The following is a 23,967-nucleotide window of genomic DNA, read 5'->3' as shown; positions in this document are numbered from 1 at the left end:
TATCCACCGCAAAACATCAGCGCGCTCTGAACGTTGACGCGTCGACTCTATCTGATTGGCGAACCGTCCGCACAACACTCCAGGGCTTATACCTTCAGGCGAAAGGATGAAACCACCTACTTGCATGCAAACATGGGAACTGCGGATTGTAGGAATTTCAGAATGAACCCGTAACATAGTCAATTTTGGGTGTAGCATTTGTTCGGAAGCGCTCCATGCAGCTCCTTAGCTAACGACCCTGCTATCATTATACATGTGTTGTTGCACCGCCAACGCAAATGGGTATGCTACCCAAACACCTTTGGATGCTCAATGGATATCCCGCTTAAACCAAGCAAACAAAGACCAACGAAAAAATATCAGACGCTTTTATGCAACAAGCCCTGTCCGCATCTTCGGCTTCGCCAACTTAAGATGAAAATTCGACGGCAACCGGCTCGACATGGTAGCTGCCTGTCCTGCCTTTTGTAGCCTGACGGTCAGGTCCTTGAGCTTCTCTGGCGTGAAAATTTGAACGTCAAAGGAAAGCAGAAACTCAACGCAAAGCTCCAGTCGGCTGAGCGATGCCTCGTCCACGCCCCCAACAGCAGCAAAACGTTTTTGTGGCCACCTGTGGTCTTCTAGCGATTTCATGGCCACCAGTGCACAGGCGAGAATGAGTCGGTGCATCGTGCGGTAAGTGAGTGGGACGCTCTTGTCGATGACGCACAATCTCAAAATGTAGGAGCCAGCGGCGAGCCATACAGCAGTCGAGAGTGGACAGTATTTTTGAATACGGTTCATGTACTCTTCAACGCCCACCTTGGGAATTGATTTGGAAAAGAATTTTCGCGCCATGTTCGCCCGTTGTAAATACTCCGGTATTGCTCCGGCGCCAATATCGGTCCCAATCGTGGGCTCGTCATGACATGCTTCTGCCGATTCGAGTTCAGTGGGCTGATGCTGCTCTTTCTCTGCTGGAATGGGTGTCGCAGGCCTGGATGCCGTGCGTCTATGGCCTTTGAGATGAGGAAAATTCTCCTTCCCAGATGGGGTACCGGGACGTGAGAGCGGTGGTGTAGCAGGAACCTCACCCGCTGCATTTGCAATGGATATTATGGAGCGGGCAATCAATTTCATTGCGGTTTCTCGTGACATGGTAAGGACGTCCATGTCAACGTCATTCGCTGGTGGCGAAGGCGCATCCTGAATAGTGAGGTTTCCGAACTCTGGTAGTACGCCCGCATCTCCAGCTGGGTTTGGCGCCGAAGGAGGCTCCATTCTGGTCACAAGTGTGATAATCCGTGGATGCACGGTTTTAAGAGGAGGTGCCGAGTAACAGACTTGAATCATTTGGAGGCGTGTGAAGGGCTGGCCGAGACTGTCCGATACGCGTCAGGTGGAGAGTGGACAGCAGTTGATTGAGATGAAGTTTTCAAGTGACAACAGCCTATAGTCGAATCCTCTTTCTACTTGTTCATCTGTTGATGATGCGTTGAAGTTCGACTTTGTTCCGGGTGAAGCGACAATATGAGTTGATATGAATGAGTTAGGTGGGCTGGACGATCAGGGTTTGGTATAGGATTGATGGCAGAGGTTGATAATTTGTGATGGACCTTGTTGCTCAATGCGAGGCAGTAGATGGGGTTTATGAAGAGATACTCTAAGGTCGGAAATGACTGCCGAGCAAGAGGTATTTGATAGCGCAACCAAAGGAATCTCCCGTCTGCCTCAAAGGTCAAGTGACGCTAGGCAATTTGCTGTCTTTGCTCGAAGAACGCTCGTTTCCACGCGCGGTGGATCCACAGCTAGGGTACGTGCTGCTGTATTCGAGGCCACGCGGTAGCGTATTGGCGCTCAGAGAGCTGCTAGAGTGTTTGTAGCGCGATCCAGTGGGCGGGTTGGCGAGTCACAGGAATGGTACGTGGAGGATTGGTGGGTTTCGCAAGATCGAGGTGAGGCCCAAGGCGGGTCTCGTGGCAGAGGCTACTGCAAGACTTGCTGGCTCGACGGCCCGTGAGCAAGGCCAGGGCGGCAACTCAGGCTGCAAACGCAGATGTGCTCAACACAAACAACTCACTATGAAGTCGCGAAAGAAAGAGGATGGAACACACTAGAAGCCGTGATTGGCGGTTCACTAAGTAGGTCGACAAGCCCCTTGAGATGAGCACATCATGCGTCAACCTTGGCGGAAGAAGGTCCGGTCAAGTCGTGATGTGCATGCGGGGTGGACTGCATGCAGGGTCCAATACCCTGGGAAAAACACAGGAAGAACACCTGGTGGGCAGCTGGTCGAACCATGCGAAAGGTAGATCATGGTGGTGCCTGGTCTAGAAGTCGATCGTTAGTCTCTCCTGACAATGGCTCCAGTCGTTCGGCTTGCAAGTATGCTCTCGCCGTCTTTGACACCAAACACCGACCTCCATACACAGGCATCTTCTTCTCCATCATCGTGACACTACCGTACGGGACATCTACGCAAATAGCTGCATGCCAATACAGCCAATGCGCTCCTGACCAAACCAGGAAAGCCTATCAACCAGCCGCAATTTGCAGCGGCACACCCTCCCGCGGGACTCCCAAACCACAGACATGCATCGCGGGGTAGGGACGAGGTTGTGCAACCTCAGTGATCGCCCGTTTGGCAGCCAATCGTGATTACTTGATGCCAGATGATGGCTCCCGTCCTGCGGGACGCACCTCGTATTGTTCACGCAGCGCCGAGAGACTGCAACTTCCAATTCTCGTCACAAAGTACTTGTCAAAAGTCGGACCGAAGTGGTCTTGCGGAGAAATGATGAAAGTCACTACGAACTGACAGATGTCTTCGACTCCCGTCCCGCCTTGAACATCGAGATGCCACCCGCGACCAGTCCCGAGACTACGGAGAATCTCAAATAAGACAAGCACCTGACCAGATTAAGTCCAGGGACCGTTGCTTGTCAAAATAGATCATCAGCCACCGTCGATGGGGCCGTTAAAGTCTATCAGGCAGATATCCCGTACCTACTCCCCGAGCAAAGCCTGCCACGAGCTTTTGCCAGCCGAATATCCGTGGTCCAGTCTGAACGAGTCGATCTCCCGCCAGCCTCACATTCTATCTGTTGTCGTTCCCAACACTCACCACGTACTCGCAGACTTGACATGCTGTCCATACATCAAGACTTGGCTTGTGTAGCAGATCACGCGAATCTGACGCATCGCCTCTTTGACGTGGACTAAAACCTGCTTGTCTACTGTGGTCCCCTCCCAGAAGTTTAAGCCATTCGCCACGTAACGTTAGTGTAGAGATGCACTGTAAGCGAAAGTGGCGAATGGCTTAAACTTCTAGGGACCACAGTACGCGTGGAAGGCTTTCTGCGTCTACAACTAACCACTCGACGCATGATGCCCTCATCACCCGGAAAGCCGCTGGTCTAACAAAAGAGGGCAACTTTTGCTGCAGCGTCTTCTCAACAATACGCTCGTACCCCTGTAGCGCGATATCGTGATCGCACGTTCCTGCATGGGACATTGTACAGTACAGTACTCACGGCTCGACGTCACCGTCATGTCCGCATCACTATCAACCATGAATAGCAGCGAGATAATGTGATGCGGAACGTCGATCTGGCCAAGTTCTCTACTAATAAGGAGATGCACTATTCAGTAAAGCTTGTCAATGCTTCTTTGTCTATGCATGGTCTAGGTGCCGTTACATCCACGACAGAAGGTCGGCCCACACAAGCAGGTCAAGCGATGACTGTTTTAACTGGAATCGAGTTGACAGCATTCCGCAACGTGTCTGAACGATGTCCACCATATGCCACGACTCGATTGCAATTCCCACCATAATGCAGGGCAACGATCCGAGCGAGCCGAGTACTGGACGCGTTGCTCGGAAAACTTACCACACGATGAATGACCTGTACTGGTTTGACGACAGTTGTAGGAAAATACCTTTTCCAGGACTCAACCGAACGATCACAGGCACAAGCATCGTGCCATAGTTGCCCTCTCAAGGACAGTTTCGACGACTAAGAACTCAACTTCGGTTGGCATCGTTCTTCATACCGACGATCTTCTCCAGCATTTATCGAGTAGTCCTACTTGCCTTGAACGTCGTTTCATTGACTCTGATAAAAGACCTTCCTTCTCGCCCCGCCTTACAGACTCAAATCCTCCTAGTAAGATCCAGGGACCAAGAGCCTAGAAGGTTGGTCTTAGTCCTACCCCGAAAGGCTAAGAAAGCAACGAAGGTCTCGTATATGTTTTCCAGGACAAAGTCTCACCTAGCACTCTCATCACACATCAGAGACGTGTCAGCAGCAGCTGGCACAGCAATAACTCTTCAAATGGATTCACTTTGCACATACCCCAGCCCCAACCTACAGTAAAGGATAACGAGAAGCCTCTCAACAGTAGCTACTGCACATGATATAATGTTACATCTGGACAAATATTCACCCAAGCACCAAGATAGACAGGCGACACCGCTGTAACCTTGTCGTAGATAGCCAAAGCAGAGAAACCGAATCGCAAGGACAGCCCTAGGAAAGACATCCGTGCAGCGCCGAGTACCGCCTCTTGTCGAGCACGCCGGATTATGTTACAAATCCTGGCTATCCGCTCGCTGGACGCGGACCTCAACCTGCGAGTGTGGCTACAAAGATACTATCAGAACGTAGCCCTCCAAATGAGGCATAAGAAAGGAAAGAAAACCAAGCGCAAGGCAAAGCAAAGCAAAGAGCAAGACCAAGCATATGAATGCAGAAATTCTTTTCTTCCTCTCAACCACCTAGACTTGACTCACCCTAGCCCTCTTCCTAGTACTCCCAGGGACAACCGAAGGCCCGCTCCGAGTCGGATGCTCGTCGCCGCCGCGCCGGCTCTTCTCCTGCTGATCAAGCACCAACTGCAGCACGTCGTATGCGAAGCGGGGGAACTCGAGACACATGGAGCGGAACTCTGGCTCGGCGTCGTGGCGCAGCGAGTAGGAGCGCGTAGCCCAGAAAGCCGCGACGGGCTTGCGGATGGTCGCGTCCTCGGGGTTGGATTCCTTGTAGACGTAGCGTGCGTAGGCGAGCTCGCCCTTTGCCGTCGAGGCTGTGCGGTGGATCTTGGAGTGCGCGAGCGATTTCAGCTCGGGGAGCTGCAGGCGCTCGGCCAGTGTGTAGACGCGGGCGTGGACGAGGAGACCGAGGCCGTTGTCGTCGGTGGTGGGCTGGCGCGGGTCCTTCTCCAGGGGTGCGTCGCGCGCAGCGGAGGTCTTCTTGGGGAAGTACTCGCTGGTGTAGAGGTACTCGATGACGGAGCCCATGGCGTCGACATCGCAGTCAGTAAAGATAATCTGGCGAGCCTATCACGCGTCAACTAATGCGCTCAGTGACCAGACGCCGTTCTGCACATACTCCTCCAGGTGCGAATTGCTCAACCTGCTTGGCAAACTCGGGCGATTTGACAAGAACAGCCTCGTGCGCGGAGTAGGTGGTCTTGCTCTCTCCACTGCCAACAAGCACCTCAACGATCGGGCTCTTCATCAAGCTGGAGTCTGGTAAGCTGCATGTCCAACCCAGTACTCCCGCGATCCCAGTGAGATTGCTACCGCTCAATTGCGCCTCAGCGACGCCAATTGCGCGACGCGCATTCACAACTCCACACAGCCTGACCTCCAAACACAAGAAAAATCATCCACTCACTCAGCAAACAACACCAGCTTCGGCGCCTCGGGCTCAATCTCCGGCAACCCAGTCTCCTCCTCAGCCGCGCCCGCCGTCGCATCGCCCGCCCCGTCCCCCATCTCCACATCATCGACCGGCGTCTCCGCCACAGGCGTCTGGTTTCCCGTGTCCGCCATAATGATTGCGCGGTAGTCGTAGTCGTAGTCGTACGTAGTATTAGCGATAGCGGTGCTAAAGAAAGCGCGTAAAGCTATGCAAGTATATCGAAGCCTCACAAGCAGCCCAGCTAGCTAGCTAGCTACGCGACGCGATGAGCTTGAAACGCGGGGACTAGGGTGAACCACGCGGGAAGAGAGAGAAACGACAGTAGCAATTGATGCGCAATTCGCGTGCTGGCAGTTTTGCCTTGTTGGTGGACGAACAGATAGATGGCGTGGTGGTAGGTAGGTAGTGAGAGGTCGGGGGAGCTTGAGCTTTGAGCTTGAGCCACGCGCCCGCGTTTCTGCATGAACGAGGGTTCTCGGCTACCTAGATCTCGCGCTAGCTTTTCTCACGTGTGGAACGCGCGCCGCGCGGGCATGGAGAGTCGAGTACGAGGGAAAGGACATGCATATACATTGCAGAAGCTCAGTAGAAAAGATTGCGTAGCCACAGTAATATTTCGTGATTATACTCGATAAGTCAAATAGGTGGAGCGCTCCAGCCAACAAATGCCAAATTGGTATCCTGCATCCGCAACAACAGCAACAGCAACAGCAACGACAACGACAACAACGCCGATCCGAAGACGACCCCTCGCCTATTATGCCGCAATATCTAGAAGAAGAAGCAAAAGTAGTTATCCATCCCAGCGTAACAACATGCCCAAAAGCAATCCCTCTATTCCAACTCAGTGGATAACAAAAACGCCATATCGAGCCTCGCCACACCACAAACTACAACCGTCCGCCCTTCTCATGGAAGCGATCGCCCGTCGAAGGCGTCGGCTTCTCCGCCCTAATGACAAACAGCAGCAAGTCCTCGAGCGGGATGAAGACGTAGAAGATCTTATTGCATGCAAAGGAAAGTAAAACAAAGCACGTCGCGACCAGAGCGTCCATGAAGTAGTGGTTCGCCGTTGCTACGATGACGGTCAGGATGAAGGCGGGGTAGCCAATGCCGATGACCAGGTAGAAGATCTTCCAGAAAGCGTTTTTGCGCACTTCGCCGCGCTCCAGTGTGCGGCGGAAGAGGCCCGAGTGGTAGATTAGCGTCATGCCGATGATGAAGGAGTAGCCAAAGTGCATCGATGGCATCGCTGCGAGCTGGTTGACGTATTTGCCGCTCATCCACACGCTTTGCGCGTCGTCGTGGCGTACTGTGTCGAGGAACCCGTATTCGGTGGGGAGGAGGCGGGGCGGCATGCATGGGTAGAAGATGAATGTGACAAAGGCGCAGAAGTTGGTGAGTGTCAGTGTTCGACGGGCGACGGAAAAGGTGTCGAACGAGGGCGCGACGTAGTAGTACCAGCAAATGAAGCCTACTGTGCCGGGGATGTGAACCAGCGCATAGCACTTATTCAGCACCGTAAGCGCATCCTGATGGCCATGCATAAACCACTGCTGAATATCGACCTCGCGGACCGGAAAGAGAAAGCTCAGCAAGCCGTTTGCCTCAGCATCCAAGACCGCGATACCGTGATCTTGCGAAACATCCCAGATGCCTCGGCCTGCGAAGAGTCTGCTAGAGAGCACCGAAGTCATGCGGTAGAAGGCGTAGTTGATGATCCAGTAAAACATCTCAATCAGGAACGGAAAGCGCTGCAGTATGCGACTGTGTATGTGGTTGCGAAAGCGCGAAGTGTTTGGCATTGCGACCCTCCAGCAACATAGCTTGCGTCTCTTGGGCGGGTTTTTCGACGTTGTGATGCTATCGACTTCGCTGTCGCCGTCGGAGCTGTGCGGGAGGAGATGGTCCGTAGACCCTTCCGAGTCGGTGTTGAGGTAACCGGCCTGTTGGGATGACTTGTCGAAGATGCGGAAGTTCCGACGTCGTGTTATGAACATGCCGAAGAAGAGGATCGAACTAATCATCTGGAGGCATGTTAGGTTTCTGGGTTTCACCGCTTTTGCGCATTTACCTACAACAGGCTCAGCCCAGCCGGGCAGCTTCCACGCAGGCTTGCTGCTCCATTCTGGTGTAGCTGCCGCCATCTGATGTTGCTCGAGACGAAAAAGGATTGGCTACGGATAGAATCGTGGTGTCGCGTGTCCAACCTAGTACAACGGTACAAAAGTCCAAGAAGGCGGATTCCCGTTTCACAAGGCTTGTTTTCGGGGTATACGAGCAGACCCAGGACTAGTTATTAAGTATGGGAAATCCTGGGGAATAAGCCGGTCTATTATGTAGCGTGGCTGTGAAAGAGCTTCGATTCGACGAGCTGACGTGGATGCACACGACTGCAAAGATGGGGGGGAGGGAGGGCACGCGACGTCTCAAAAGAGTGTGGAGAAAGAGCCAAAAGAAGGGAAGAGACAGTTGAAAACCAACTACCTCGGACAAGCAAAAGAACGAACGAACAATCCCTCTCCAAGGCTGTTGCCTGGTTTGTTTTGCGGTTCTTGCGAAAAAGTGCGAGATCTCGAAAAGGGATGCTGCGGCAGACCTAACTTGGCGCCTTCCAGATGGCGCCCCACTTATTCTATTTCCCTCGCTGTCAATCCTCCGCTTACCGCTGCTGAAACGGCCTTGCAAGATTTGACTCGAGTATTTTTCAGGAGATTTCTTCGCCTTGCCCGAGCATCATGTTTCTCGACATCGTTGTGTTTACTTGCCGCTGTAGCCTTCTTCCCGCTCTCTCCTCCAAAGCTTACTATCACGCGACCAGGTTGCAGACGATCTCGAGGAGCCTGACGTCAAGTTGATGGCTTGGCAGTGCGATGTGCAGCATTAATCTCCGTTTCAGACCATGTGAAAGACGGCTCGGGTAAGGTTTGCCGCCCGTGATTGCCTGGTATCCAGCTGCGGTCAGGCTGAGTTTCGGTAGTGCTCGCGACGACTGCTTACGTCTCAGCCTATTGCAATAATATCCTTCGCAGCCGACCAATTGCATGTCTATTCCTGGTCAATCCACGGCATTTCCCATGTATAATAAACTCTGACTGCATTACCTGCCAATAAGTACTTCATTTAGAAGAAAATGTAAAGTCTATCGCCCAAGTCGGCTCGCTGGTAAGAAAACATGAACCGAAGATGAATTCGAGTGAGCATCAGTTGTGGCATGCAACAACATATCTGATTCCTACTTCCATATGTACATCCCAGTCACCTACCCCCTACCCCAATTACCCACTCTCTACCTCCGCCAATGCCGTCCAATCCCCCTCCAACCCACGTGCCTCATCCACCCCTCACTTCCACTGACTCAACCCCGCCCAATGATCATTCTGTCCCTGCTGTCCCTGCCTCCCATATGCTCCTCCGTACCCGTACTCATGATTCTGATTCTGATTCTGATTCTGACTAGGTGGCGGCCCCGGCGGTGGCGGCGGAGGAACGTATCCCTGCGGCAATCCCTGGCCCCACTGATTTTGTTGCTGTGGGGGTTGCCCCCACTGCTGTTGCTGATGCTGTTGCTGCGCCGGCGGTGGTGAGAAGAACTGCTGGTGTGGCGGGGGTGAAACAGGATTGTACTGATGTTGCGCTGGATTGTATGTCGCCTGCTGTGAAGAGGGGTGTTGGTGTTGATGTTGAGGGTACTGATTATACGAGTCGCGTCGCGGGGGTTGTGGGGGGGCGTTGAACGCACTCGGTGGCCCGCCGTAGGATTGCTGGGGGGACATGAAGGGTTGTTGCTGTGTGGTTACGGGAGGGTATCGTGGTGTTACGGGGGGTGAGGCGGCGGGGTTGTATGCTGGGAGGCCTGATGTGGACCCGTAGCCAGGTACTGATGACAGCGGGGGCGGTATGCTCTTTTTCCTCCCACCACTTCCTGCCGACACGGGTGAACCCGAAGGTTCCATGGACATACGTTCCATCAGATCTTTCAAACGTTGCTGTTCCTGATCTGCGCCTTGAGATTTGCTTTGCTCGATTCGCGAGAGAAGTTGCCCGCCTTCTGAGCGTCTGTTGTTAACAAAAGTCTCAACATTCTTGTGCAAACTTGACACCGTTTCTTTCATCTCCGAGTAGAAGCCTTGGGCGCGCATTAGGCCGGCAATTAGGTCGTTGAAACTCTGATACACTCTTCGGTACTTGGTCATGACAGAGTTTCTTTGTCGCGAGAACGCTTCATATTTGTTCTGTTCAGACCGTACTCGCTTATCCTTGAGCAAATCCGAGTATGTCCGTGTGAGTTCCTTGAGAAGAGAAGATTGTTTGTGATTAGCTTGCAGTATACGATTTTGGTGTGGTCGGAATTTCTCGAGTTCAGCCTTGAATAGTTGAGATTCCTGGTTGGCGATAGCTTTCTTGTTGAGAATAAGGACATTAGATATGTCGTCGGAGTGAACCTGATCAAGTTAGCAAGTTATACCCTATACACAGGCACTTTCTCCGACATACCTTCTCTTTGAGATCCTTCAACACCTGTGTCCTCTCCTTCTTGACGAGATTGAGTTTCCGCAGTAAATCCTCAACAGCTCCAATCTGATCCGCAACACTCGGTCCATCGTCAAAATCGTCGTCGATGAGGTTGCCTTCTGCAGGTCTCGGACTCTTCCCTTTCGTCGCACCGGCCTTGACCATGGCTCTCGAGTACAAGACATCCGCTTCGTCCGTCTCACCAGCTGACCGCATTTCGTCAAAGTCCGCCTCACATTGTCGGAAGGTATTATACAACTGTGCATCACTCGTGCTTGCCTCATCAACCGCGTTTCGGTAGTTTCGAACATCACTTCGTAGTGTGGCGGTGAGGCGTGAACTGGGCTGCTGTGTCCACTCTGGTCCGTACTTGGAGCGCATCTTCTCGCATACACTCTCCTCCATATCCAACTGTTTCATGCTCGCCTCGAGCATGGTGGTAATTTCGGCTTTGTCGGTGTTGAGTTGGTTGAAAGCTGACGTAAAAGGTTGGTGTCCCGCCAGTTCCTCACACCATTGCCGGAAGTCCTGATCGACCATCATATCCTGATCCATACCCCCTCTCAGCACGTTAAGGCTATCGGGAAGTTTCAAGTAGTCCAGGCTTGCCGCCATCTCGTCGTTTGCAACTTCAACCCTTTCACTCTCCGCCCGTATCAGTTTTGCCTTCTCTTCGTCGTACAGACTTGCCGACTCGGTCACTGCCAGGGGCACAATCTTCTGGAAGATATCCGGACCGATAATTCTCTGTATGTCCTGTCCTTGATACAATTCGCTAACGGGTATCGCTTTCGCTGCTGGTGATTTCGGGATGGGAGACAGGGATGCCTCGTTGGGTATCCCTTGATGATAGATGAAATCGTTGTCCTTGGAGAATTCAGCAAGTTTCTCCTGTACATTCGCAAGGTGCTTCTTGGTCATCTCCGCCAGCACGCTTCCAGTCTCCGAGGCCAGGTTCGAGTTTGCTGGAGCGGATGAGGGAAACCCGTTCGCTGCTCGATTCGCGTCTTTGGCATGTGTTTCTGCGACCTGTAGTCTGCAGATGGATACGCCATGCGAGTTCGCGTCGTCGTCTGCCAGCGCCTGGTAGTATTGTGCTACCGAAGCCATATAGTGTGATTTGATCTGCCGCCATTTAGCCCATATCCCAAACAAAAGTATCTGCGGTACCCACCTGGCAAATCTGTAACCACACCTTCTCAAACACAGCATTTGTGACATTTTCCTGCGCGCCCTCGGTCGCTTGTGTGTACAAAAATGCCGCCTGGCTAGCCAACTTGGCCATTAGTCCGACCTTCTTGCCATCCGCGATCTGCTTCTCCAAAAACACTTCTTGAGCCTGTGCCAGCATAATCGCTATCAGCGTCTTCACCGTCTCTCTGCTCAGGTCCGTCGACGGGGCGTGTAGAAAGTTCTCATTGATGTATGTAAACATGCCAGCAGAAGCCTGGAACGAATGATACGCCGTCTTGAGCCCGACATCCTCGTGGCGATTTTGATGCGCAGCGTGACATGACAGGACGGCGGAGATGTTGAAGATGATGGACGCTTTCTCGTAGGCGAGCGAGTACTGTGCGGTGGGTTTGTGTGTGAAGGCGTCGAACCTGGGCTCGTTAGTCCTGTTTGATTCCTCGATTTCTTTCCCCCCTGACTCTCCTCTCGCGACGCTCACTCAGCCCCCGCCAGGATCTGGAACACGTACCAAGTAAAGCTGATCTTGATATGGTTTTCATCCACAGGGAACCTGAGATCTAGCAACTCCAATTGCCCATAGTATCTATACAACAGATCCCTCCCTGCGGCACTATCCTTCCCCGCGCCCCGCATGTCCTGCCGCAGCCGATTCAGCGTGGCGCATTCTTCCGCATAGCGCTCCGGATCGTCGCCGTACGTGGAGCGTATGTAGCCCTTGAGCGGCGCGACCCAGTCGATCTCGTTTGTCTGCTTGAGCGGCACGGATATCATGGGGATCTGCGTCGTCATTGTGGCGATTGCGGGGGGGTCGAGGTGGGGTGGTTGGGGCGGTAGGGGCGGTCAGCAGGCAGCTGGCGGAGCTGTGGTTGGTGTCTGCGGAAGAGCGGCGAGCTGCCCGGGTCGTGTGCAGCGAGCGTGGATCGAACTCGCGGGGTGGTGAAGATGGAGAGCCGTCACGCCCGTGTCGAAGGCATCGATGTAGTATGCACGGACGAGGGTCGGAAGCGGGATGACGTTGGGCGTTTGCTGGCGGTACTCGTGGCTCTTTCACCGGCTCACACGCGTCTCGGGAAGCTGCATGGGTTCACGTATCAACCAGACACTCGGTATGCGGCGCAGCACCGCTTGTGGGAATGTCGTGGTGGAGGGGAGACGTCGATGGAGCTGACGGTGTTACGCTGTAGGTAGATAGACAGATATGGTCGGGCGGGGCAACCTCGACAGGCCGTCTGAACTCACCTCATATGCAAGGCACACCATGCATGAGCGTGCATAGACTCGTTCTGCATTCACCAATCCAGCAGTGCACGCGTGATGGAATTCAAACAACCGATCACCACCGAGTCTATGCAGCGCAGTCACACACTCGTCGGTGTTGACACTCGACCAGTCAAGTGCCCAGAACACCTCGATATCGCATCGGTTAAGCGCTGCAACCGACATGGGAGTATATCGATAGTTCCAGGGTCAACACCACGGAGATCTGGAAGCGAAAATCGATAGAACGGTTGGTGCTAGTAGGCGCCAAAAAGCGGAGCGTTTTCAGGGAGCTGAAGTGTTAAGGGGACCACATCGCGGTTCAACAAAAGCGGACTAAGTCTCTTATCGTCAACGACACAAAGCGAACGAGATAATATACAAGCCTGAGTCGAGAGGCCCAACAACTATCGTACTACACGTTTTCCATCTCCAACATCTAATCGTAACCCAACTCCAATGCTAAACGACACCAAAAATGCTACCAAATGGCCTTCTGGCAGACATGCTGCCGCCAATTACGCCAGTCTAGTTAATGTACACATGAATCATTCACCTCCTCACTTCGATCCAGATCCCTTCTTCGGGTCCTCGTCCTTCCCATCTGTTCTCGGTGTCCCGTCCTCATTCCTCAAGTTTTTGTGCTGTCCTGTGATGTTGTGCCACGCACTCTTCAGAAATCCCTCGTTCCTATGGTCTTCCTCTGTCTGTGCCTGTGTCTTGCCGTCGTTCATACCCCCCAAGTTCATCATTCGCTTCGCATGCTTGTCCCCCATCTCATCGGCTAACATCTCCAAAATCGTCCTCTGATTGACGCTCAGGTACTTCGGCATGTTGACCTTGAATTCCACTTTCAAATCGCCCTTGCCCCCTCGTCGCCCAGCGGACAGGACCTTCATACCCATGCCCGATAGCGTGACGCGGTCGCCTGTCCCTGAGCCGGTGGGCACCTTGACCATAACCTCCCCATCCAGAGTTGGAATCTTGATTTCGCCGCCCAGCACAGCGGTGGTGAGGGGAATGGTCGCCGTGTGCAGAATGTCACTCCCATTGCGCGTGAACTTGGGATCATTGGCGACCCGAATAAGGACATAGAGATCTCCTTTCTGGCCGTGTACATTACCAGACGACATGGCTTGGCCTGTGAGCGGCGCATCGCCCTCGCCAGTGACACGGAGCCGCATGCCATCTTCAACGCCGCCGGGGATGTCGATGGAAATTTTCTTGCGCTCATGGACAGCACCATTGCCGCTACATGTACCGCACGAGGAGCCACGAGGAATGGCGGATCCACTGCCACCGCAGGCGGCGCATGTCGCGCTCATATGGAAGCCGCCCATGCTAGTTACGCGTGACCCTGTTCCGCCACAGGATTTGCACTCGGAGCGCTTGGCGCCCTGCTTCATGCCGTTGCCGTTGCAAGTCCCGCATTCGACCAGTGGGTTGATGTGGATTTCCTTCTTGACGCCTTTCGCAGCGTCGAGGAAGGAAATGTTGGTTTGGACTTCGATATTGTCGCCGACCAAGATTTCTTCCTGGAACGGGGCCTGTCGTCCGCCTCCACCCCCACCGCGTCCTCTCCGTCCTCCAGCGAATGCGCCGAACAGGTCTTCGAAGTTAATGTTTCCGAAGCCCGCCGCGCCCTGCGCGCCTCCGAATCCGCCAAAGCCTCCGCCAAAGCCTCCACCAAAAGGACTGCCACCTGGCCCTGCGCTGCCTGCGCCTGGGTTGAATCCGCCATTTTGGTCAAATGCTGCCGAGCCGTACGAGTCGTATGCTTTTTTCTTGTCGGCGTCCGACAGAATTTCGTATGCGGATTGGGCGGCCGAGAATCTATCTTTTGCGGTGGGCTCTTTGTTCGTATCTGGGTGGTACTTCTTCGCTAGACCGTAGTAGGCCTTCTTGATGTCTGCGGGGGAGGCATTCTTGTCGACGCCGAGGGTTTTGTAGGGGTCGGATACCGCCAGTGCGGGGCGTGTAGCATGGAAGAACTGCACATGTGATGTTAGTAATTGCTGCGGGGCATCGCAGTACCGCTTTGAGATGTGCACTCACTCGTGTTGACGACACATGTTGTTGCTGCTGGTTCCGCGCTGCGATGCTAGGTCTCTTCGACTGCGCTCGGGAGGACTGCGATATGTTTCTTCGTTGGCACTGCCGGGTGGCAGACACGATGCGCGCTGGGGCCGCAGCCTTGAACGACAGCGGGGCAACCAAACTCATGTTGGAAGATCAGAAGCAAGGCTGCAAATGAGTGTGATGGCTCGACGCTGCGCAAGTGTTGCTTTCTGGCGTTGACGAGGAAGTCGCGGAAACTTTTTGGATACTGCCGGTCAATGCACCAATGACGCGCCAACGGCCTCGGTAAAAGCTTCTGGCATCTTCGAGATGCATGTCGTTCTGGCTTAGCGGTCAAGAGCAGCTCCCGTTTAAAGTTTGATGCATGCAAAGGGCAATGTCATCGATAAGTCAAGACAAACGTTGACCAGAAAGGGTGGCTTTGATTCCATGTCCGAATGTATTCCGAGGCCTGCTGGACCCAAACACATCGAACTGCACGATGAGCATCGACATGTCAAACATGGCCCAATTACAATACCAATATGTATTGTATAACTATTTTCTATGCCTGATTCCGTGGCATATCCTTGTCCGTGTAGTGCAGGGCCGCTCGACTCTCTATCGCCGAGCGCCCATAGTGTAAACACCCTCATGTTATGCACACCGTACCCATCGGTGTACACACCAACCCAGTATATCAAGACGCCTTCCAAATGCCCATTTTCATTACGTGTAGTGGTGGTTGACAGTTGTGTCAGACCGGGGTATCGATAAAAAACTCCGAAAGTGCAGCGAAGTGTGTGTATGCGCCAGAAGACTGACTCGAGGTCATTTCCGTTGCGGTGCGAAGCGCACGCGAAACTCTTTGTCTATGCCACACGTCAGTACGTAGTTCCCCCCAGCCTCAGCGTCGAGCTGCCCACCTTGATGTTTCGATTTGTACAGCCAGTCGACGATGACGTCGGCCTCGGAGACACCCAACGCGTTGAAGTTCTTCCTCACTGCGAGGGCCAGCTGGTCCTTGTGCACTCTTCGCTTCGGCTTCGGCCGTGCCATTGTGGGTGAGAAGCGGCCAATGCCCTGACTCAGGACGACGTGGCTGAGAGGATTCTTGAAGGTCGATGGCGTCTCGAGGCGGTAGGCTCGTCGGTAGCTTTGGAGGACAGCGGCATCTTGTGAGGCCCACTTCATCTGCAGAGGGGAAGGCACATTAGCCGGTGGAGCGTGGTAGAGCTGGGGCGCGCAACAATGGCATAGTTTACATTGGACGAGCTGGCCTCGGTCGAAGTGTGGCCACTGTTGGTCGACGCATTGTCTACCTCCTTCAGGCTGCTGCCGTTCGTCGTCACGATGCCACCATTGCGACGGCCACGCGCATTCGTGCCCTGGAGCGAGTGCAGCTTCTCCTTGAGCTGCTGGGCGTCTTCGTGGACACGCTTCGCAGGCGGCATGTTATAAGCAGGAAACCAGTGTGACGGAAAGAAGAAAAAAAGCCGTGGGCCTCATGCGAGATGTGAGTGATGTCTGCGTATGCGAACAACGCCTGATAGCACCTGCACGGGTAGCCTGATACGGTGAAGAGGAGCAAATTGGCAGAGCCAAAGCGCGCTAGATGACGTCTCGCTCCCTCGCGCTTTCCGCGTCGAATCCAGGGTCCAACTTAGCGTTCCTCGTCAGCCTTGCTGCACTCAACCCCTTTCCGCCTTCTCACCACGCCCTCACAACATCGAGTGTCGGACTCCTTATCTGTGCATATTCCTCCTACCAAAACACTCAGCCACCTCAGTGTTACACTTGGTCGCGTGTCTCGAGTCCGTGCTCTCCCGTCTTGACGCGTCGTCGAGCGCCATGACACGTTACCTCCTCGCATGGCCGTGGACGCCAAGTGATTGGATGGGTTGTATGGCTTCGCCAGGACTTCCTGCTTGGATATTTGACGCGTAGCATCTGGTCAGATTCTTCCCGCTGGCTCACAATGCCCTTGATTGTCTTTATGGAGTGACTACTGGCATTAGCGTGGATCGTGAGAGGAAAAGATGGGACAAAACTCGCTGATAGCAATTCTGCGACCGAAGCAGTGAAAGAGCGAAAGTCGGGGTCTGCAAGTTGATCAAGAAACCTTTGTCGGAACAATCGGGAAAGTTATAGTCTCATCTTTCCCAGCCAGCTTCCGCCTGAGGATACTCGAAGCCTAGGAGATGATTTCTTGACCTTCCTATCTGTCGACGTGCAGGAAACGTCAAAATAACGGCATCAAGACACGTTTTGCGTATTGATTGCACGTTGTTGTCCACCTGAACTGACTTGTGAACATCCTTCACACATTGTTCCAGAAGAACCATCTCAGGATTGATTAGAGAAGAATGTTAACAACCCAAGTTCAATTGTCAAATTTGCGGAACACACCAATCCTAATACCACTCGATGTTGAGTCTTTATCATTGCTGAGGCTTGTTCCAGCGTTTTCTTCGGGAACTATACGTCTAGCTAGACCACTTGGACGTTCCTTCAGTTTGCTTCAGCCCAAGTCGCTTTTACCTGTCGTCAAATCCTCTGTGAAGGTCATTAAGGCATTTCAGTTACTCTCACCTCAGTCAATACCAAACACCGCCGCTCACCGCTACGGGCTCACGAGAGGGAACCCCTACACTTCGTCTATATAATCCCGTTCATTCACACCTCACCTCCATCCATTTTCCTTTCTTCTACTCAAGCTTCTTACCACAGCATCTCAAATACACCTCCACTTCGCAAGATCTCTACAGCCTGCTACAATATCAACTCAACAGCAACATATACGATCACTTTAGCTGCTAGTCTAGCTCTCGATTTCCATACGGCTGCCCTCTGTCGCCTTAACCGGCTTACCTTGCAACTTTGCCTGTGGACCTCTCTCACTTGAGATCCCGCATTGACAGTCGTAGGCAGCAACCATCTTTAGGTACTTAACCTGCCTCAGCCCTTGCCATCCTTCCTTTTTCAATCTCTTCCTTCCGTTTGTCCTCACCGGCTGACTTACTGAAGTTTATAACTTTCTCAGATCAGTGGCGTTGATTCACTCTCGTCGACACCAGCTTCTGGTGGCAAAACAGCGATCGTATCTGAACACACACGCTTACTCAACATGAACGGATCAGCACGCTCATTTCATCCTACTACCAATTATCCTCCACCCACAGGAACCGCCAACGGCCACTACCAGAACAACACAACGCCCAGCCAGGTGAGAGCTCCTCCCTCCTCTCCATATCTCGAGGCTCGGCTCCTCAACCTGGAAGAGGAGCATTGTTCCTTGCGTTCCGACGTCAACATCTTGAATGAGCTATGTCACAGTCTCCACGACTCAGTCAACACGCTGAAGAAAGGTGGCTGGCCGGTGCATGTTGGCCCTTTTCAGGAATGTGATGCCATCGAGTCGCACCAGAGCGCTCTGCGGTTCAAGGAAGAGCTCGACCAGATTACTAACGAGGTGTGTAAGTCACATGATAGCGATGCTAACAAGAAGAAGAACGGTATAGGCGTTTCGAAACACAGCGGCAGCATGCCATCTAATCTGAAGACTACAAGCGCCACCAGCAACGGAGCGAGCCCAAAGTCCGTTCCGCCACACTTGCGAGGCGCCAAGAAGACCGAGAGCAAAGCTGTCAATGGGTCAGTCATACAACAGTCCAAGAACTTCACTGTACTGTACGGTTGCTAAACAATGTCGCAGTGCTTCAGGACCTTTTTCGGACAAGACCAAGGACAAGTATGAGCCCCTCATCACCGATGGTCCGATCGATACCTCTATCGTTGAGCGGCGAGCCCCAGCCTTGAGTCCTTCCTCGTCGACCACAACAGCCGTCCAGGGAGTCGTTCCAACCAAGAACATCGAGAACATGTCCTTAGACAAAGACTGGCAGCCTTACTACCTGACCACACTGAAACCTCTTTCTCCAGATATTCTGTCGAAGGTCCCTTCCAAAGACATGATCACATTCCATCCAGAATTCATCAAGAATCATCTTGGAGGTGTCATCTGGTCTCCGGGCCTCCGTTTCGTCGACACCGATGGACCATGTATCTTGAAGAACCGTACTTACTACGAGCTGGATCCCAACATTGATCCCTACCTCCCGATGGCTCCGGGCGGACATGGTGCCAAGCTCACCGCGTTCTTCAACCAGTCCCCAGAAGAGACCCATGGCGACCTTTTCGCAGAAAACACCAATACCTACGAGAATGTTCCGATGTTCGTCGAGCAGAACAATGCCAAGGGTCAGATTCGCTACATTTACTTCGGGAACTATTCGCAGACCCGCTGGTCCGACAAGCTAGACTACGACACATTGAAGACCAAGGTGCCTCAGCACGTTAAGGAGTATCACGCCAGGGAGTTGACTGACACCGTGGCCCGCGAGGAGTGGGTCACCGAGGCACTCAAGAAGCACTTCTTCCCGAAACCGGAGTACGAAGGACGCATCTATGCTGCTTCCACAGACGCTACCACCCACGACATCGAGGATGAGGTGAAACATAACGAGAGGATGATCAAGGACGTGAAGAGCTACGTCAAAAGCCTTCGCGATTGGGAGCGTGATGCCAGTATGAAGACTGCCCACATCAAGAAGCAGGCAATCCTTGCTGCATTCGATGCTGTGAGAGGTCCCCATATTGTTTCAAGGTGTTCAATACTGACTCAGAACAGGCTGATGTTGATGATCCGCCCGCCCTTCGCCTATGGTGGGAATACCTCGAGTGCGTCGACTGGAACCAGGACTTCTACAACTTGCTTGTCACTCTCCAGTCCCGCAACAAGGAAAGTTACTTTGCCTAAGTAGGCTAACCATGGCGACTCAAAATCAATGAGCGAGTTATGAGGGAAGGTTATGTCTAAGGAAATTGGCGTATAATTGCGAAATTGCACAACTCTGGATCACTTGCAGTCCTCGGGCACATGCTTTCAACATCTGGATGACCAACCAAACGCAGAATTGTCGACATGGTGGTGCTTTTGCACTACCAGGTAGAAAAGTTAGGCCAAGGTGCCAGGACGTGGAAATTTGTTTTCTTCTTTTCTTCCGATCTCATCCATCATTGCTTTTTTTATATTCATTTCACATATACCATTTACTCAACTGGATTTCTACTCGTTCCCAGTAATCATTCCATGCTTTTCGGTCTTCTCAAATTCCTAATGGAGGAGGAGGAGTAGTTAGACAAAAATATATCTTTTTCTCTATCAACGCGAACGGGTGCTAGAACATGTCACTAGGATGTGCGAAAACCGATACTAAACACTTGAATGTCACCCAGCTCTAGCAAGTGCAATCACTCCGAGATCGTCGTGTTTGTCGCCATTGTGTTGGTGGTCTTGAAGTATCTTCCATGCAAGGATGCGTTTATATGGCGGCGCCACATCGACGTTAGACAGATTGCAAACAAGTGATAAGTTACACGTTCAGAGCGAAACATCAAATATCGTACAGGTCCGAGTCCTATCAAACCGACACTAGGGAGCTTCTTCAACATATGTTCTCTTCCGATGTTGGAACGACATGCACGCTAGCCGAACAACGCACTAGTGCGACAACGGACTGGTGAATGAATCACACATAAATCGCAACACCAAGCAGCATCTCCGACTTGAATACCCACACCATCACCTCTATATAACAGAAAGAAAAACGCAAAACTCACACACAATGGCAACCCCCGAACGTCCAAAAATCGGCGTAGGCGTCATCATCCACGACTCAGCCGGGAACATCATCATGGGCGAGCGCGCGGGCAGCCACGGCGCTGGTACGTACACTTTCCCGCCCTCCCTCCCCCTTCAAACACACCTTTTTCCCCTTCGCACATTGACGCGTTCCCAGGCACAATGCAGTGTCCCGGCGGCCATCTCGAGTACGGCGAGTCCTTCGCGGAGACGGCGGCGCGCGAAGTGCTCGAGGAAACGGGTCTTGAAGTGGGGAACATTACATTTCTGACTGCGACGAATGATGTGTTTGGCGAGGGGAAGCATTATGTGACGGTTTATGTGACGTGTGTTATTACGGGGGAGGAGAGGGTGCCGAGGGTGAGTTGCTTGGTGTATTTTTTGTTTCTTGTTGTGGGCGCTTTGGTGGTGGAGGTGCACATGGAGATGGGTAGAGGGCTGACGCTGGATAGCCGATGGAACCGCACAAGTGCGCGAAGTGGGAGTGGGTGCCGTGGAGTCAGATGTGGGCGTGGGCGGGGGAGCAGGCGAGGGCGGAGGATGAGGGGAGGGAGGTGCAGAAGAAGATGTTTTTGCCGTTGGTTAATCTGTGGAGGACGTATCCTGAGTTGGAGAACTGTTTGGTGGGGAGGTAAAGGTATGCAAATGTTCATGTTTTCCATCCTCATCATAGCGACTCTGACCCTTACAAAAGAGATAGTGCTAAGGCACAAACACTACTAGATGTTTTTGGCCGAGTCTGGTGTTGGGGATGTGCAGTTGTAGGACGCGATTACGCGGAACTAGAATCGATGACGTGACGCGTGCCTCGGTTCATCTAACGACGACCCTTCATCCCACTTCCTTCAATCTACTACGCCGATACAACGGGAGTGTGCACTCAAATAGTCACCTTCTGTTGCAGGTCCAAAGAGTAGCAATCTGCAGTATCTTGTCGCGATCTTCGTAGCAAAAGATATCAACGGTTACAAAAGCATCCTTATCTATATTGATTGCCTTACAACTTCCCTATCTGTGTGGTTTGAAGCGTTGGCGCATATATTAGACTTTCAACCTTCGGTCTGTATTGAGATCTCCTAGTGAGTACATAATTGACGTTTGTAAGTGCATGCTTCCGTTGATTCCGTGTGCCTCCATACCATTACACTTCACTTCACTTCACGTTCTCCCACCCCACCATATCAACCCATCTAGTTCCCGTCTAACAATCCCAGTAGCTCCATCTGATAACAGTCCAACCCAAACCTCACCACAGACAATGGACGCCGCACTAAAAATCTTCTTCTCGTCCCCCCGCTTCGCAGTCGCAGGCGCATCTTCCGACCCCCAAAAGTTCGGATACAAAGGTTCTTACTGTCCTCTCCCACCATCCCGACCTACTCCACAACCCAATCAGCAGAACAACAGCTAACATCTCACACAGTATTCGCATGGTACCTCCAGCACTCTCTCCCCGCAACACCCATAAACCCGCGCAGCCCCAGCGTCTCAATCCTCCGACGTGACCACCCCACCGTGCCCTCTCCGTCCGCGCTCTCAGACCCCCCAGCATCCTCGTACTCCCTCTCCGTCATCACGCCGCCGGCCGTTACAAAGAAACTGCTGCAGGAAGCGAAAGAAGCAGGCGTGCCGGCTGTGTGGTTGCAGCCTGGGAGCTTCGACAGAGACGTGTTGGAGTACGCGCGGGCGAACTTCAAGGCTGCGATTGCGGGGGATGGTGCGTGCGTGCTTGTTGATGGGGAAGAGGGGCTGAGGCTTGCGGAGAGGGAGTGGTCGAGGCTTTGAGGAAAAGAAGGGCCATAGATCAGTGGCGGGGTTCTGGAGTTGAGGAATGGTATATCAAATCAACAGGGGAGTTCGAAGGGCATGGAAAACAAGTCCCGTAATGCACGAATCAAAGAGGCTACACCCGGAGTCCATGCGGCATACTCACGTTCAAAAATCAACTGGTTTGGTTGACATGTGTCTTGCCCCATTCGTGGAGAAGATCTAGATTTACCCAACCATCCCCTCGCTTCTTCAGTCGTCGTGTCCATGAAAGGTCATGTGAGCCTCGATCCGCTTGCTCTTTAGGCATATGCCGCACGGACCGCATATCCACATTTGCGCATGGAAAATTTTGGAGGAGCAAAAAAACACAGACAAAAACATACAACAGCGGGAATTCGCTAGTAGTCTCCTGCCCAGCTACTAATCCGCCGGTACACTGCTTAAATAGGGCTGAGCGAACGGGAAGCCTTGCTCTCAGTGTCCTATGGTCGTATGTGGAGAATTGACCCATAGCAATGCTACATGTCTCGATGGCGGTGCCCCAAATAACCCATGTTGTTGTAGTATGGATGGTTTTACTGTTCAGGAAAGAATTGCCCCAAGAAATTGCACTGGATATGATACACTACTGCGGATTGAAGGTACTATGTTATTAGATTGCTTGGTCCGGGACAGTTCAGGGTTGCGGGGAAAATGATTGCATGGTGGAGACTCTCGAGTATTATTAGAGGGGCCGTCGTTTGGGCGAGGCAAAAAAAGGCTGAAGAAGACCTTTGAGGTGAGTACACAAACGTCGAAGCTCAGACGAGGGCACAGCTCAGCCAACCATGCGGAGAGCTCGGCCAAAGATCCTTTTGCCAAACCAACCATCAAAAAGCTTGTGTAAGTATACAAAAGTACATATATCCTAAAGTAGTACTTATTCACCTATGAGCAGGTTGCACGCCAGAGTAGAGATTTCAACGATTTGAGTTCTCATGGATATGATCGACTCAGGGGAGTTTGAGTATGAATTACCAGCACGCCAGCACGTTGCTTAGACAGGGCTGAGTGAGTGAGTATCCTCGTTTTCAATGTCTCGTGACTGCACGTGAAAGACAATGGCTGAGAAATGGTATATGACCTTGTGGCAACACATCATATAATCTATGCTGTCTGTCGATGATGAATGTGTTGTCTACTCGATTGTGGCGTATTTAAGTATTCGATAGACCGACATGTTAAGCAAGATGAAAATCAGTGAACAAGAAATGTCAGATAGTCACTGGCACTGTCCTGTACATTCCGCTTAACCCAATTCGGCTCTACATCTCTGTGTTCTTGCCTTATCGCATTTTCACACCACTTGCGAGTGTATCAAACTTAGGCTGTACCTACTCCCGTATGCACTCTGCTCATTTAACTTTCATCCCACCTTGCGCTATGTTGGAGAAATGGATTTGTTTGATCTATTGGTGTCCGACCTCACGTTTTGACATGGGAGTTGAGCTTTGCATGCAGCATGTTTAGATCCGTTTGCTCATGTTTCATTGGTTGGAGAAGTAGGCAAATTGGCTGAAGACGGTATGAAAGAGCCGTAGTATCTCAAGACTCGTTGCTTCCAAATCTTTGACAGTGCAATATATTCTAGAAGTTCAGGTAGTGTTATTTCCCATTAAGAGTGCAGTTCATCGTCATGTTTTGTCTATTCCAAGGCTAGAAGTATGTTCACACAAGGCTGAAGTTCGCCTAGCATCATCATCTAGTGGAGGCTGAGCTGGAGGCTTAGCTTCGGCGCTAAATCTA

At 52.4% G+C, this 23,967-nt stretch overlaps 11 protein-coding genes across 11 annotated transcripts, besides 2 other annotated features; 4 read left to right on the top strand and 7 right to left on the bottom strand.

Moving 5' to 3' along the window:
• Window positions 1–369: 369 nt before the first annotated feature.
• On the bottom strand, window positions 370–1,260 carry P153DRAFT_389958 (uncharacterized protein; the record flags this gene model as incomplete). Its single annotated transcript, XM_033670883.1, has 1 exon — window positions 370–1,260. The coding sequence occupies one exon, from the start codon at window positions 1,258–1,260 to the stop codon at window positions 370–372; it is 891 nt and encodes a 296-aa protein (XP_033519500.1).
• A 3,055-nt stretch (window positions 1,261–4,315) lies between these two features.
• Window positions 4,316–6,102, bottom strand: P153DRAFT_370430 (uncharacterized protein). The gene is made up of 3 exons (XM_033669037.1): window positions 5,658–6,102; window positions 5,370–5,502; window positions 4,316–5,317 (listed from the first exon to the last, which is right to left on the bottom strand). The coding sequence occupies exons 1-3, from the start codon at window positions 5,813–5,815 to the stop codon at window positions 4,757–4,759; spliced, it is 852 nt and encodes a 283-aa protein (XP_033519499.1). The 5' UTR covers window positions 5,816–6,102; the 3' UTR covers window positions 4,316–4,756.
• On the bottom strand, window positions 5,713–6,292 carry P153DRAFT_370429 (uncharacterized protein). The gene has a single exon (XM_033669036.1). It carries the CDS (start codon window positions 6,145–6,147, stop codon window positions 5,938–5,940), a length of 210 nt encoding a protein of 69 aa, XP_033519498.1. The 5' UTR covers window positions 6,148–6,292; the 3' UTR covers window positions 5,713–5,937.
• On the bottom strand, window positions 6,274–8,234 carry P153DRAFT_370428 (uncharacterized protein). Its single transcript, XM_033669035.1, has 2 exons — window positions 7,763–8,234; window positions 6,274–7,711 (listed from the first exon to the last, which is right to left on the bottom strand). Exons 1-2 carry the CDS (start codon window positions 7,829–7,831, stop codon window positions 6,575–6,577), a joined length of 1,206 nt encoding a protein of 401 aa, XP_033519497.1. The 5' UTR covers window positions 7,832–8,234; the 3' UTR covers window positions 6,274–6,574.
• A 743-nt stretch (window positions 8,235–8,977) lies between these two features.
• Window positions 8,978–12,182, bottom strand: P153DRAFT_325543 (BRO1-domain-containing protein; the record flags this gene model as incomplete). The annotated part of the gene is made up of 4 exons (XM_033665273.1): window positions 8,978–10,129; window positions 10,182–11,324; window positions 11,374–11,803; window positions 11,896–12,182. 4 exons carry the CDS (start codon window positions 12,180–12,182, stop codon window positions 9,029–9,031), a joined length of 2,961 nt encoding a protein of 986 aa, XP_033519496.1. The 3' UTR covers window positions 8,978–9,028.
• A 791-nt stretch (window positions 12,183–12,973) lies between these two features.
• On the bottom strand, window positions 12,974–15,084 carry P153DRAFT_370426 (uncharacterized protein). Its single transcript, XM_033669034.1, has 2 exons — window positions 14,706–15,084; window positions 12,974–14,641 (listed from the first exon to the last, which is right to left on the bottom strand). The coding sequence occupies exons 1-2, from the start codon at window positions 14,871–14,873 to the stop codon at window positions 13,211–13,213; spliced, it is 1,599 nt and encodes a 532-aa protein (XP_033519495.1). The 5' UTR covers window positions 14,874–15,084; the 3' UTR covers window positions 12,974–13,210.
• Window positions 15,085–15,132: 48 nt separating this feature from the next.
• On the bottom strand, window positions 15,133–16,301 carry P153DRAFT_370424 (uncharacterized protein). Its single transcript, XM_033669033.1, has 3 exons — window positions 15,974–16,301; window positions 15,635–15,902; window positions 15,133–15,580 (listed from the first exon to the last, which is right to left on the bottom strand). The coding sequence occupies exons 1-3, from the start codon at window positions 16,160–16,162 to the stop codon at window positions 15,540–15,542; spliced, it is 498 nt and encodes a 165-aa protein (XP_033519494.1). The 5' UTR covers window positions 16,163–16,301; the 3' UTR covers window positions 15,133–15,539.
• A 1,534-nt stretch (window positions 16,302–17,835) lies between these two features.
• Window positions 17,836–19,527, top strand: P153DRAFT_389952 (uncharacterized protein; the record flags this gene model as incomplete). The annotated part of the gene is made up of 3 exons (XM_033670882.1): window positions 17,836–18,362; window positions 18,424–19,348; window positions 19,399–19,527. 3 exons carry the CDS (start codon window positions 17,836–17,838, stop codon window positions 19,525–19,527), a joined length of 1,581 nt encoding a protein of 526 aa, XP_033519493.1.
• An 83-nt stretch (window positions 19,528–19,610) lies between these two features.
• P153DRAFT_120503 (uncharacterized protein) lies at window positions 19,611–19,936 on the top strand. The gene has a single exon (XM_033661973.1). The coding sequence runs from the start codon at window positions 19,693–19,695 to the stop codon at window positions 19,903–19,905; it is 213 nt and encodes a 70-aa protein (XP_033519492.1). The 5' UTR covers window positions 19,611–19,692; the 3' UTR covers window positions 19,906–19,936.
• Window positions 19,937–20,395: 459 nt separating this feature from the next.
• Window positions 20,396–21,047, top strand: P153DRAFT_300992 (uncharacterized protein; the record flags this gene model as incomplete). Its single annotated transcript, XM_033664361.1, has 3 exons — window positions 20,396–20,495; window positions 20,570–20,772; window positions 20,865–21,047. 3 exons carry the CDS (start codon window positions 20,396–20,398, stop codon window positions 21,045–21,047), a joined length of 486 nt encoding a protein of 161 aa, XP_033519491.1.
• Window positions 21,048–21,670: 623 nt separating this feature from the next.
• Window positions 21,671–22,197, top strand: P153DRAFT_300507 (NAD(P)-binding protein; the record flags this gene model as incomplete). The annotated part of the gene is made up of 2 exons (XM_033664334.1): window positions 21,671–21,758; window positions 21,836–22,197. 2 exons carry the CDS (start codon window positions 21,671–21,673, stop codon window positions 22,195–22,197), a joined length of 450 nt encoding a protein of 149 aa, XP_033519490.1.
• Window positions 22,198–22,251: 54 nt separating this feature from the next.
• Window positions 22,252–22,315: a sequence feature (Protein overlapping with rRNA (P153DRAFT_120434, KAF2125097.1) was converted to a misc_feature.).
• Window positions 22,316–22,478: 163 nt separating this feature from the next.
• Window positions 22,479–22,693: a sequence feature (Protein overlapping with rRNA (P153DRAFT_120434, KAF2125097.1) was converted to a misc_feature.).
• Between the last annotated feature and the right edge of the window lie 1,274 nt (window positions 22,694–23,967).

The sequence above is a fragment of the Dothidotthia symphoricarpi genome, assembly GCF_010015815.1.
Source record: "Dothidotthia symphoricarpi CBS 119687 unplaced genomic scaffold P153scaffold_21, whole genome shotgun sequence".
Classification (NCBI taxonomy): Eukaryota; Fungi; Ascomycota; class Dothideomycetes; order Pleosporales; family Dothidotthiaceae; genus Dothidotthia; species Dothidotthia symphoricarpi.
Note: the sequence above shows the minus strand (reverse complement) of the source record. Positions and strands in the feature narration are given on the sequence as shown.